The following is a 13,577-nucleotide window of genomic DNA, read 5'->3' on the forward strand; positions in this document are numbered from 1 at the left end:
GCTCCCTAGTGAATGGGACTGCCTGGATTTTCTCCCATGCCATGGCTGGGTTTGGGAATGGGGCCTCACACAAGTTCAGAGGTTACAGCTGCTTTTGAATTGAAGAGCAGGGGGATTGGGCATAGTCTCAGACTATGTCACAGAGAGAAGAGAAAAGAGGCAGGATGGCCCAGTGGTCAGGGCACTGGCCTAGGACCTGGGAGACTTGGCTTCAAGCCCCTGCCCCTTCACAGACTGGGGTGATCTTTGGGCATGTCACTTCAGCCCAGAACCTCAAAGGAAGTTAGGAGTGTAAATACCGCTAAGAATCTGTGCCTCAGTTTCCCATCTGTACAGCGGGGATGATAACCCAACCCTGCCCTGCCTCGCAGAGGGGCTGGGAGCATTAAGATTGTGAGGTGCCCAGATCATGAGTTAGGTCATGTGAACACCAGCCCCCATACCCAAACTATACGTCTATTTCCTTCCCAGCATCCGAACAAGTGAACGCCCACGTCTCCAACTCCTTCATGCAATTCTTCATCAAAACCGTTGGCCATTATACAGCGCACTTCAAGTGGAATAAGAGCGGGCAGGGCTCCTTTCAAGAGAAGGCGTTCTACAGAGCCATCACCTCCCGGTCCTACCGCAAATTTCTGAAAAGATTTGTGAGGACTCAGATGTTTTCCCTATTTATCCAGGAAGCAGAAAGGAGCAGGATAACCCAAGAAGGTAAATTGCCCCATCTCCTCCCCCCTTCCCTGCTCCAGGCTGACCAGATAGCAAGTGTGAAAAATCGGGAGAGGGGGTGGGAGGTAATAGGCACCTATATAAGACAAAGCCCCAAATATCAGGACTGTCCCTATAAAATCAGAACAATTGGTCACTCTGCCCTACTCTCTGCTACTGTCCTGGCATTCAGGAAGCAGCTGCCTGTTGGCTAGTGATGCAAAGTGCTTCCAAAATAGTCAGGTCCTTATCGGTCTGGTGGATCCCTGGAGAGTGCTCTTTGGTTTGTTTGGACTACAGGGAGCAGGACTCATTTGCATATTTGCTTGTGCAAATGAGATGCAAATGTGTGTGCGACTGCTCCTGAAAACACAGCCAACGGGAGAGGGAGAGGGTTGCTGTTAGAGGAGAGGGTACAAGGAGCAGTAGTCATCAGTTTCCCCAACAACCTCTATCTACAATGCATCAGCGGAAGCAGAGGCACCTGGACTGGTTGCAAAGCCGACTTTCTTGAGAAGTTACAGTCTCTTGTGTCACTGCAGCCCTTGGATGGAGGAGGTAATTGCAGACTCCAGAATCCTGCCTGCGTTTATACTGAAAACAGCCAAAGGGCAAGGAGGAAAGCACTAGCGCAAAGTGCTCCTTGTGTAATCTCTTCTCTACAGTGTATTCCCTGACCCCTCCCGCCCATAAGGTCTAAGTAAAGCAGCATGGCCTAGTAGATGGAGCACTGGACTGGGATTCAGGAGACCGTGGTTCTATTCCCAGCCCTGCCACTGGATTTCTGGCTGACCTTGGGCAAGTTGTGTCACTGCTCCCTGCCTCAGTCTTCCTATCTGTAAAATGGGCTGTGTAAGAGCTAGGTATTATTGTTGTTGCCACTTTCAAGACGAATTTCAACAACATCTCACAGTTGCTGAGCTAGCTACACCTCTGATCCCCCCCTCACACACCCCTGCTCTCTTTGAGTATGTTTCCCCCACTCCCAGCCTCAAGCAGTTACCTTTCTCAGGGTGGAATCACACGATTCTCCCACTCTCAGACTGGGTCTTGGGCTGCAGGCCCCAGGTACTAACCATGATTCCATTCCATGTCCATATTCTTAGATTACATAGCAGCTCCATATCCCTACACAACTCACTGGTCAAACAGGTGACATTCAACACCCCTTCTGCAGATCCACTAGACTCCTAGCTACCGTTCTTACCCTATGGTATGGGAAAGATAAATAGGCCTCTAGTCCATCCATGCATTTATAAGCTGCATCAGTAATGCCGGACTCACTGCCCTGGGGGTGTCCCCTCACAGTAAGACCCAGCATCGCAGTGACTGTTCTCTGCTCCCTTCTGGCTCCAACGGGCTGGTGTGGTGACTACTCTCTCACCCTAAGAATGAGCCAGCATGTCTACACTGCAACAAAAACCCTGCAGCTCCGATTCCCAGCACCTGAGTTAACTGACTTGGGCTGCAGGGCTAAAAATTGCAGCATGGACATTCAGGCTCAGGCTGGAGCCCGGGCTTTGAGACCCACTCCCTCTGTGGGGTTTCAGAGCCTGGGCTCCTACATGCACCTGAAGGTCAACGCTGCAGTTTTTAGCCCCACAACCCAAGCCAGCTGCAGCCACACACAGGTCCTTTATTGCAGTGTAGATGTACCCTTGAGATTATATTAGAATCGGAAAAGAGCCATTCCTACCTCTCTGGTTCTCTCCCACCCTCTAGGTTTGCCAGCCCAAACTCCCTCCTCCCAGGGAGTAACGGCAACTACTCCCTGCAGCCCATTTCTGCTCTCAGCTGCTGGGCTTTATACAGATCCCTCCTGTTCCTGCCCAGCTGAACCTTGTCTCTAATTCATCCCTGTTCCCTGGCTCCTCCTCCAGGTGCAGTTAATTAACCCACCTTAGCCCCGTCAAGCCTTGTGTGGCATGGACACTATCACAGGCCGTTCTTATGTTCTGCCCCCTTCCAGGGTATCCAGTGTCCCAAACCAATAATGTCCAACCAATTAAAGGTAACGAACACAAGATCTTCTGCTCCACCCATTGCTCTCCTGAAGTCCATAACACAATGAAATGTAAGATTTGCCACCCTCCCTGGGCTCAGCTCTCTTCAGATTCTTCGCCTTCCTCCCAGGCTCTGCAGAATTCTTCCCAGGCTTTCTCCCTGGATGCCCAGCTCTTCCTGGCCTGCCGACCCTCAGGGCTTCTTCTCTGGAATTCTTCCCCTCATCTACCTAACAAATTGACCCTGCCATTTAATCCCCAGTTTATCAGGAACAGCTGGGAGGGTGGCTGAGCTCTCCCAGGCAAGGTGAAGCCCACCCCACACCCCTAAAAGACCAGCAGCCTGGTACATTATAAATGCCAAATGGATGGACATGACAATAGTCACATAATAGCAATAACTCAGCTGAGCTAGGGGTGGTCTTAGCCATAACTAAAAAAGAAGGGCCGAGACATTGTTCAGCACAATATAAAGGGGTGTAACTAGAGGAGATTAAAGAAGTTAACCTAAACATCCCTATCAGGTGGAACTCATTGCCAGGGGATATTGTGTGAAGGCCAAAACTATAATGGGGCTTAAAAAGGTTTTTCACCTTTCTCTGCAGCATGGGGCATAGGTCTCTTGCTGGTGGATTCTCTGTACCTTGAAGTCTTTAAATCATTATTTGAGAACTTCCATAACAGTCTCAGGTTAGGGGTCTATTACAAGAGCGGGTGGGTGAAGTTCTGTGGCCTGCATTGTGCAGGAGGTCAGACCAGATGATCATAATGGTCCCTTCTGACCTTGTAGTCTCTGAGGAATTAGATACGTTCATGAATAAACCTCTTGATAGCAGTATGGTGCTGTGAAAGACTCTGCCAAGAGAAGCCCCCGACATTTGATCTCTTTAAATCTTAGAGACTGGACCAAATACCAGTAAGTGGCAAATGGTCTTCTATTACGGGATGGACTGGATGGACCCTGAGGTCTCTTCCATCTCTGGAGTCTATAACCCATTTCTCACCACCTAGGAACTTTGTTGATGACACTGTCCGTGTGTGTGAAAAATGAATGTGGTGTGTGAGTCCTGCTGCTTCTCTTTCCCTCCCCCACTGGTCCTTGAATCTCTCAGCCTGTTGGGTTCAGATGCTGAAGGGATGGGCATGGTATAAGAACCTGGATGAATGCCTGGGTTTGAGGCTCTGTGGGAGAGAGATGTGAACTTTCTACTGGTCCCCAGCCCATGGCATAAAGGTCCAAACCCTCAAAAGGATTTAGGCTCCTAATTTCCATTAATCCTAAACATCTTTGAGGATCTGGGCCAAAGGGCTTGGTCTTGCACCATAGAAATCAGTGGGAGCTTTGCCTGTAATCTTATCAAGGGCCTTTGAATGAAACAAATGTGCCAGTTCTAGGTCAAACCATCTCTGAGATGAAATGTCTGAAAAGCATTAAAGATTCCCCCGTTTTTTCCCAAGATACAAATTGCTTCTCCAATTTGCTTCTCGTTTGGCAAAAAAATTCTCCTTTGGCCACAAATCCCATGATACATTTTCAGGGTTTTTTTCCCCATACCCAGAATGCAATGGTGGTGGGGGGGAAGAAAGGGGTCAAAACGATCCTTGCAGCAGAAGACTTGTTGTGTTGCAGTCTTAACCACAGAGAGGTTTCTGTCTGGTCGTGATATCTGTCACCTTTGGGGTGTCTTGTAGCTTCATGCACTTTGCCTGCCCATGGGAGCAAGGGGAGAGATGGGTAAGAAATACAAACATTAATCACTTTAAACAGAGATGAAACCTGAGAGTCAAAAACTTACAACCAAACCCACTGCGGTTCAGACCCAGTTTCCAGTGGGCTGGGGGAAGGGTAGGGTTTTGTTTAGTTTCTAGCAGGGTAAACGGACGTGGTCTTTTCATAAACTTGTGTCTGGCTTCAGTTTGGATCCGGTACCATTTTATCCGCAATATTTGTGATGTTTGCACTGCTGGTTCAGCTTCAGCCTATCGCTGGTCAAGGTGCAAATAGATTTGGATCCAATGCTGCTGATCTGGTGCCTTCCGATGCAGATTGACAAGAACCATCAGATTCTATTCCCGATATTAGAGATGTTCCACCCCCACCCCCTCCATCCCTGCCTTTTTGTCTCCTTTAGCATCTAAAGCCCATGGCAATTGGTGCGCCAGAAATATGTATGTGGACAATATGACCATAGTTCCGTCTCTCCTGGTCCACCTTCAGGTTCTCTGCTTTGATCACTGGTTCTTATGGGGTTTGGTGGGCTGATCTCTGCTTCTGCAGCCCACTGTAGCATGTTGTTACAAAACAGAAACCAGCCAGTGATCTCAATTGTTGATGAAACACCTGTGTAGTGTATGACTGATCCAGCTTTTGTTTTCCACAGGCTATTTCCAGCAGAAAGTAACTGAATATCAAGAACAAAAGAAACAAAGGAGAAATTCCTGAAGTACTGTTCTGAAAGAGAAGAGCCCGGCTGGGATTGGGCAGGTATCTGCTTGCAACAATATTCTGTCCAGAGTGGATCAGCGTCTCACTGAAAGGCAGAGAGTCCCGTGCTTTGCTGGCTCTGAGCATCTCTGGAACCTTGCCCCTTGTCGTCTGAATGATAAGATGCCTGGTTAACAGAGGATGTCAGTTCCTGCTCAGTCTCTTCTTTCTCAGGGCATGACTGCACTAGACGCCTCTCTCCTACATAGCTAGCAAACATGGCTCTTTTCCAGGCCAACTGACACCACGGACCAAGCTGCAGTTCTTAGCCAAATGGCTGAGTTCCTATCGGAAGACAATCATGGACCTCACATAGCAGTAGAGTGAAATTGAGGCAGGATTGTCTGCTTGCTGTATAGTGGCAAAGAATGTAGAATAATTGTTGAGAGAAAATGTATTCGTAAGAAAGATTTCTAATTCTTATTAAAAAAAAAATCGAAATGTTCTAGTTGAGAGACGTTCTATTCAGTGTGTATTCCTGAAGGGCTCCCGTTAACAACAAGGTGGCTTCATTTTCTTTTCGTAGAGAACGGATTCGTTGCTCCAGTCTTGCATGCGCTAGAAACGACTCCGCAGATTTTGCTGAGACTTCCTCAGAGTCACCTGTTGGCTTAGGCCTGGATGAGAACAGTAAGCCCAAAATAGACAGTGTGAAGGGGAGTGCAAACTGCGGTTTGGAGTGACTTTGCTTGTTTGCTCTAGCTCCGTTTCTAGAGGCTGTGGGGGATTTGCGCCATAGTGGGGGATATGGGAAATCGGCAGCTCAGAGTAGGGAGCCAGCATTGTTAAAATTCAGTGGTGCATGCATTCCTGAAAAGCTGTATTCTTCTTTCCTGCTTTGGATGCTGCATTTTAAAACTCTTTCTCAGTTCATCTTTCAGCGACTGCATCGAGCTTATGTTTCTAACAGATTTAGAGCTAAATTATGCCTGCCCGTCTCTCCTACTTTCTTTAGTGCATTCTTACAGGGAGCGTGGTACCAGAGTCCAAGTTAGCACTGCCTGCAAATTTTGACTGGCCCCAGAGAGGGGGCAAGTATCTGGATAAAGCCAGACACCTCACTCCTGCAAGTGCTGGGGTGGTTGCACAGATGGGAGAACTTGCTGCACTCTGAAAACACTGTGTGAATTTTGGGAATTTACTCAATGATGCCTCAAATGTCTGCCACCTTTAGACCGTAGAGCTTGCTTAGATGTGTGTTGTTTGTAATGCCTAGGAGTCTCGCTCATGGAACATGCCCCTTTGTGCTTGTCGTGTACACTATTTATTAGGTATATTATGGTAGCAGCTAGGCGCCTCAGTCACAGACCAGGCCCTTCCTGTGCTAGGCACTGTATATTATTTATTAAGTATATTACAGTAGCACTTAGCACCCCCAGTCCTGGCCCAGGACCCCATTGTTCTCCTCTCTCCCCTCCCCAACATTTCTCCCTGTTGTGTAGAGCTGGTGCAATGGAGAGTTTTTTCAGAAAATAATTATTTAGGATTAATCGTTTCTTTTTGCCCCCCTTATTTTTCATAAGTTTTATCTGTGAGCAAACACTGGCATGTTAAATCTTCTTCAGAGAAACCCCTGGAATAAATCCCCTTTTTCAAAATGACCACCACCTCCCATTTCTAACCGATGAGAGTGAAACCAAATTGTTCTTAGGGAAGATGGCGACCTTCTGTGCTGACAGATAGTAGAGAGAGGGAGAAAAACGGGAGATGGCAGCCATTGTGAGGATAGCTCGTTGCTCAGTTCTGTGAGGCAGGTGTAGTTCGCTGCAGCCGCTGAAGAAAGTTATGAAGAATAGCTGCAAGAAATGACCATTAAACCTAAAAAGATTTCTTCAAATGTAGACGATTTCCGTGAGTTTTAACTCTGTGGGAAGTTTGGTGTTATCCGGTAAGCAAGAACATTAAGGACAAACAAATCTGAAACTGACTGCTAAATTTCTTAAAGGACTTATTTTTATTTATTTTAAGATCTAATTATGGGATTTACATAAAAAGTCTCATAAAATGCATTTATGTGCTGCAGTTGGGTTGGGGGACAGGAGATGCACCATGATCTGATGTAACAAAGACTTTGAATCCTTGCTTTGATAGCAAAACTCAGCCTCCTCTGGGTTCTCTTTTTACTTACCTGCTCACAGAGGTTCTCAAACTGTGGGTCAGAATCCCAAAGTGGATCGCGACTCCATTTTAATGGGGTCACCAGGGCCAGCATTACACTCGCTGAGGCATGGGGCTGAATCCAAAGTCTGGACCACATCACCCCTGATTGAAGCCATAAGGCTTCAGCCCGGGGTGGTAGGTCTCGGGCTTCCGCTCCCACTACCTGCCCAGGGAGGCGGGACTCCTGCTCCCCTCCCCACCCACCCAGGGTCATGTAGTAACTTTTGTTGTCAGAAGGGGGTCGTGGTGTAATGAAGTTTGAGAACCACTGCACGGTCTATCCCATTCCCATGGCGCTGTTCCTCTTTCTGATGTCTGATCTCTGGGATGCAATTGCATGATGCTCTTTCCCGCATGAGAGAGAACCTCCTGTTTCCAGGTGCTGCCATGGAGATGACTGCAATACTTTGGCCTCATTTTAGTGGTGGGGTTTAGGTGCGGTTGCTGGGTTGGACTGGTGGCCTGTGATGTGCAGGAGGGCAGAGTGGCTGATCTAGTGGTCCCTTCCAGCCTTAAACTCTGACAGTGGCCCTCCTCCCTCCATGGCATAGTGCTGGCTCTTGGGACCCCATTATGCCACATATGATGAAGGGACCATCTGCTGCCCAGAGGCCAGCTAAACAGCAAGCCTGGCATAAGCGAGAGAGCTTTGGCGCACACAGTAGATGCCCTAGCTGATGGTTCTCTCTGACCATCTCTGTGTAAATGAAAATCCCTGGGTTTTTTCCCCTTCCCATACAGTTGTCACCCTCAAAATGTTTCAGATGCATTAGCTATCTGAATGATGTTATTTTTGTATTTGCAGGCTTGACTGCTAGGGTATGGGTAATATTGTAAGAGTTAGTTTTAGGGGGGTAGGGGCTGTGTGTATGTGTGTGGACTACATATCTACTTTATATCCTGGCTAACAGAGTTGGGCAGTTCTGGATCTAGGCTGAATCTTTACTCTGTCTCCACTGTGGTACTCTTGAATGCTTTATAAGAATTACAGATGGCCAAGAGCCAAGAACTCTTACACAGAGGGTTTTTTTCTCCTCTTTCCTGTCTCTGTGATGGTGAAGAGGTAGCGCTAATACTTCTTCCTGAATGTGGTAAGACTTTGGTCAGTCCGTTCTCTTGTGGGAGGGAATTCCATGGTCATGGACCATCTATGGAGAAGGCTGTCTCCTCAGCACCTACAAATCTAACCTTTGTCCCTGAGAAGCAAAGTTGTTATGGCAAATCTTGATCATATGGGGAGAGACTTTGAAGATAAAGGCATGATGTTGAATTTGATTCGGTATGCAGTGGGAACCAGTGTAATGTCCAGAGCACCAAGATCATCAATGTGCAGATCTCCATGGCCAGTGATGCAGACTGTGGAAGGTTTGCAAGCAGTGGAGGCTGTAGGGAGGGTCCAGAGGGGTATACTATCTTAAAAATCTGGGCAGATATTCTCGGTACAGGGTATGTCTACATTTGAAACGCTACAGTGGCACCACTGCAGTGTTGACACTCACTAAACAATGGGACGGGTTCTCCCATTACTGTAGTTAATCCACCTCCCTGAGAGACGGTAGGTAGGTCGACGGAAGAATTCTTCCATTGGCCTAGCACTGTTTACATAGGGGGTCAGCATAGCTATGTCTTTGAGGAGTGTGCATTTTTCACACTTCAGAGACACACAGCTATGCCGCTGTAGGTTCCCAGTGTAGAGCAGCCCATAATGCCATCCACATGGATTGATGAGTGTGTGATGTTTTCTTGGAAATTCCTATTTTTCACCATCATCACCTCTGCCCAGGGGTTAGCTTCAGCCAACTTTCTCCTCCATTCAGGCACTGATATTGCTTAGGCTAGGGGGTAGCTGGGCAGTGGGGCTGTCCTTACTGGATGTGAATATATGACGCTGATCACACAGGGCTGCTTCAGTGAAGCACATGGAATGTTCTGTATGTATATCCAAGCCCCTCTTTTACACCGCCAGTGCATCCAGCGATTGGTCTCCAGGCTCATTCTTCCTGCACTTTGGTTCAGTGCTCATTCCAGTGCAGCTTCTGCATTACTCCCGTCTTAAACTGCTTCCCGGCTCGAGACTCCTAAAACAAGGCTGCTATAATCCCTGAAAATTTACTGTAGCAAACAGTCAGGCATGGAGGGAGAGGAACTGCTGGCCTGGATCTCTTCCATCTCTATGGTTTGCATAGGTCAGGCATGCTCTGCTCAGAGTTGGGATGATAGTTTAGGCCCATCAAGTTGCTTTTAATTTAAATGAGTCTATCAGGATTTGTATATTATGTAAATTCAATGTAGTACATGCTTAAAACTGCCAGAGATTGAGGGAAACACACACCTATATGAGATGCCTGAAACTTCTGCTCCTTGCTTTGATTTCTGCTTAGTGAGGTGCTCATCGGATTCTCAGCCCTGCTCTCATGATACTTCAGGTTATTATTTTGGCAAGTAACATCATATTTCTCCATCCCTGCAGTGTTGTGAAGAACTGCCACCAGCCAAACACCTCAAGTTTTGTGTTGTTTTCGGTCTTGATTTTACTAACCCTTATTGTAATTTGTTAAACTGTAGCATCCTTGTGGGAGCTTGATTCAATCATTAGCTGTTTACAGGGCAAAGTTAAACCTTCCACAACACGTAATGAATTTATCACCTCCAATCACAAAAATGCTTTCTGTTCCCATCTATGGGTCATACTGAACTTGCTGTAACTGCATCTGTGTGGGCCCTGTTAAGAATGGAGAGCTGTGGTGGACATAAAGGAAAAGATATTTACAATCCCTTGTTTTTTAGCCATGTCTTCAACTACATTTTTATCACTCTAACCTAGTACATGCTTCAAACCGCCAGAGATGGTGGGAAACACACACTCAGCAAAAGAGTTTCAGTGTAACGGTATTATATGAGAACGAAGGAAAAGCCCCAAATCTGTTAATGAAGCAATACACTTGCACAATTACTTTGAGGAAGGAAGGGGTAATGATTACAATACTAGCATAGGATTTTAGAGATGTGGGTTTAAGTCCTTGCTGTGCCATAGACTTTTTGTGACCTCTGGCAAATCTGTACACACAAGCCCTTTTTTGTCCTATGACTGCAGAGGTGTTAACTGGCCACTTCACCTTAAATGGTCTCTTCCAATATGTGTTAAGTACTTATGCTAAACCTTGCATTTAGCTGTGAGTACCTTTCCCTGACCTGAAGAAGAGCCCTACGTACCTCAAAAGCTTCTCTCTCACCAGCAGAAGTTGGTCCACTAAAAGATATTAGCTCACCCCATCTGTACAATGGGGATCATAGCACTGCTCTACCACTCCGGGGTGTTGAGAAAAAAATGCATTAAAGATTTTGAGGCACTCAGCTACAACAGAAATGGGGACTATGTAAGTACTATATATAGACACTATCTCTTTCTGCAGCACATGCCTCCCCAGGAGTCTGTTTTTCTTAAAATTTATAAGAAGGCTCAATGTTTTCATTTCATTGGCCCCCAGATGGAGGGGAAATTTTCTGCCTGGTAGTGTGGTTTTCAGGGGAAAGCTAGTTCAACGCAGCATATGTCACATTCTGTTTTCAAGGCAATGAGGTTTGTACTCATTCTGATGTGTTCCAGGAAGTTCTACATGCAAGAGAGAGGTCTGTAAAAGTGCTGCATCCAGTGCTCACTCATACGCTACAACAGAAGGGGGACGTTAAAGGCTGAAATTGCCACTTGTTGGCTCTTTGGCCTTATGATATATGATACACTTGACTTAGTAATCCCACTCAGGTTCTCAATTCATTCTACAGCCTTAGGTTCATATGTCTATGATAACCTATGATCACATAAATAAAGACAGTATCATAATGCATAAGGGCAAAGTTAGTTTATTACAGGCATTTATACAGCACCTATCCCCATAGTAACTGGGTGCACTTTATGAGCAGGAACATTTCAAGTATAAGGAGCAAGCTCCCCACAACAGCTGGTAATGTTGAAGCTTTACAGGACAGAAATGGGACAATCTTCCCCCAAAGGTGAATACTACTGGAGCTGTCCGTTAGTGAAAAGCATGGGCAAAGGTGCATCTTACAGCATTTCCTGGGCAGGCTTTGGTTTAAATGTATTTCCAGAAGCAAAGGCCCCACCTTGGCTCCCTCAAGACTCATCACTGTGACATTTAGCTTAAATCACTCCAGACCGATACAAATGGTGCAGGCAATCAGACAGGGAGCAGTGGTCTCTGAGATAGCTAGATAAGAGAAACTTTAAGGCTGCAGCACTTTAAATTTCATATCTTGAGCATTGTCTTAGTGCCATTGCTACAAACCTGCAGCAAACAGCTCCAGTGTGTCTATGAGCTGAGCCTACGCATGGACTGGTGCAACTGTATTTTTGCATGGCTTTTGCCTTTCATTTTAGCATTTAAATGGCAGGATACACTCCTCCTGTAACTAGCTCATCTGTTGTAAGTTCAGTTTAGATTTAACTTACGGAAATCAATCTTGCTTTGGTCCTGGAATGCTGTATCAGCATATGCACCCTTAAATCAGCATGTGACCTCTGACCGAACAATCATATGGGAAGAGATTCCTGGAAAAATAATATCTAAAAGGGGGCAGTATGGCTTATCACTTAGAAAAGATTAATAGAATCCAGACTTAGTAGTTCTACTCCAGACCCAATATGGGTTATTGAGAAATTATTTAGCTTCTTTGTGCCTCAGTTTACCACACACAAAATGGGCATAATATGCTTATTGCTCTGGGAGCTAGGTTGTAAGGCTTTGTTAATTAGCAAAGCAAGTGCTTTGAGATGCTTGGATGACAGGCACTGTAGACACATGAAGCATTATAAAAGTCTCTCTAAACAGCAGTCTCGATTATGCTTCATTAAACCAAGTACTTCACCCAGTGTGATAAAGTAGCTGAGACACACAAAGACGATTGTACTCTTAGAATTTCCTTATTTATTAAAGAGCAGAAAGAAATTTTTGCTTAAATTCTATACGTAAAAAAGTAACAGTAAAATTTGTTTTTAAAGTCTTTCCACTGAAGAAAATTGAGAAATGTTTTCTTTTTTATTTAAAAAAATTAAATTAATTGACAAAGATACCATACTATATTGCATGCTGATAGTCACCCTCTTCTTTTACAGGGCCCCACGAAAATATATGGTTGAACAGTATATATAAGCAAGTGAACCACCTTAATCTGGACACAAGCTAGTGGGGTATCTCTGTTTTACAAGCTCAGCTCTTTAGTAAAAGAAATGTCAAGTGGACACTAAAGTATTTCACTAAGAGATGATGAAATATTAAAATTATAAAGCACATTGTTTTGCAGCTTGTAAATATACATTAGAAATCTCAGTTGTTGGGGATCCATTCACGATAGTTTATTCTGTATTCAAGGTAATGACAAAGACAAAGCATTACTTCCTGCATGCTTTCCTGGGCACAGAACCAGTAGAGTTGACTACATGATGTTTAACTGGAGAGTATTTGGAATTCATCCTTTCACAGGCAAAGGCTAGTTAAGGAGTGTTACCAGTAATAAAAGTTATACAACATTGATTATTTTAAATTAGATTTGTTCTTATCTGCTCCTTGTGCCTTAGTCTCCTAAATACGTTCATATTCTTCCCTATAGAAAACACTTGTTTCTTTCTTCTCATCACAGCAACCACCCATTAACTAATGGTGATTAGAATGTGTGGAAGAGACCTTGATTCTGAATACATGGATGCGCAGATGGGAAGCAATCTGATTGCACACGCTGACGCAGTATCGGAGCAAATCAAAGAGGGAAAAGATCTGCAAAGAGAAAAATAGCATATCTTAGATCTAGCTATACCAGACATGAATGTACCGTGTTCCATCTATCCTTCATGGTCTCACAGAGTCTCAAAGCATCAAGGACTGCTCTTCCGAGTCCTCCTCTCCCTCCACTAAAGGTTTAATACTATAGTCTTTGAAAGCACCAGGCTTTCTTCATTTTTCAGCCTAGAATTTAAATCAACATTTCAACAACAGAAAGAAACTGCAGTGACTGTAAAAAGATTTTGTAAGATGTCCCACGAGCTACAGTGATTGCTTATTATTATTAGAGAATAATATTCCCTAATAGCTGGGCATTTCCACCATTTGCAGTTAGAAAGATGTTAACAACTGCTCAGAGGATTAAGGAGCTGTGATCATGTTACACCTACACTGTGTGCTTTAGACTGGTTGTCCACAAAATCGCAG

The 13,577-nt window shown here is 45.2% G+C and overlaps 2 protein-coding genes across 6 annotated transcripts in view; one reads left to right on the forward strand and one right to left on the reverse strand.

The window, feature by feature from the left end:
* Nucleotides 1-5,641, forward strand: part of DENND2D (DENN domain containing 2D) — a 31,394-nt gene extending 25,753 nt beyond the window's left edge. Inside the window, exons 11-12 of one of the 3 annotated variants that reach the window (XM_067531467.1) lie at nucleotides 472-711; nucleotides 5,093-5,641. In XM_067531467.1, the coding sequence (XP_067387568.1) occupies nucleotides 472-711; nucleotides 5,093-5,154 (302 nt within the window). In that variant the 3' untranslated portion in view covers nucleotides 5,155-5,641. Of the gene's footprint in view, nucleotides 1-471; nucleotides 712-1,177; nucleotides 1,403-2,430; nucleotides 2,650-5,092 lie in introns of those variants that run through there. The other 2 variants (XM_067531465.1, XM_067531464.1) reach the window with 2 other exon arrangements.
* A 5,541-nt stretch (nucleotides 5,642-11,182) lies between these two features.
* Nucleotides 11,183-13,577, reverse strand: part of CEPT1 (choline/ethanolamine phosphotransferase 1) — a 71,481-nt gene continuing 69,086 nt past the window's right edge. For all 3 annotated transcript variants that reach the window (XM_067531819.1, XM_067531820.1, XM_067531818.1), the window contains exon 9: nucleotides 11,183-13,145. In XM_067531819.1, the coding sequence (XP_067387920.1) occupies nucleotides 13,026-13,145 (120 nt within the window). In that variant the 3' untranslated portion in view covers nucleotides 11,183-13,025. The remainder of the gene's footprint in view (nucleotides 13,146-13,577) is intronic.

This window comes from Emydura macquarii, unplaced genomic scaffold, assembly GCF_026122565.2.
Source record: "Emydura macquarii macquarii isolate MOO-44397 ecotype Brisbane River unplaced genomic scaffold, CSIRO-AGI_Emac_v2 contig_3220, whole genome shotgun sequence".
NCBI lineage: Eukaryota > Metazoa > Chordata > Testudines > Chelidae > Emydura > Emydura macquarii.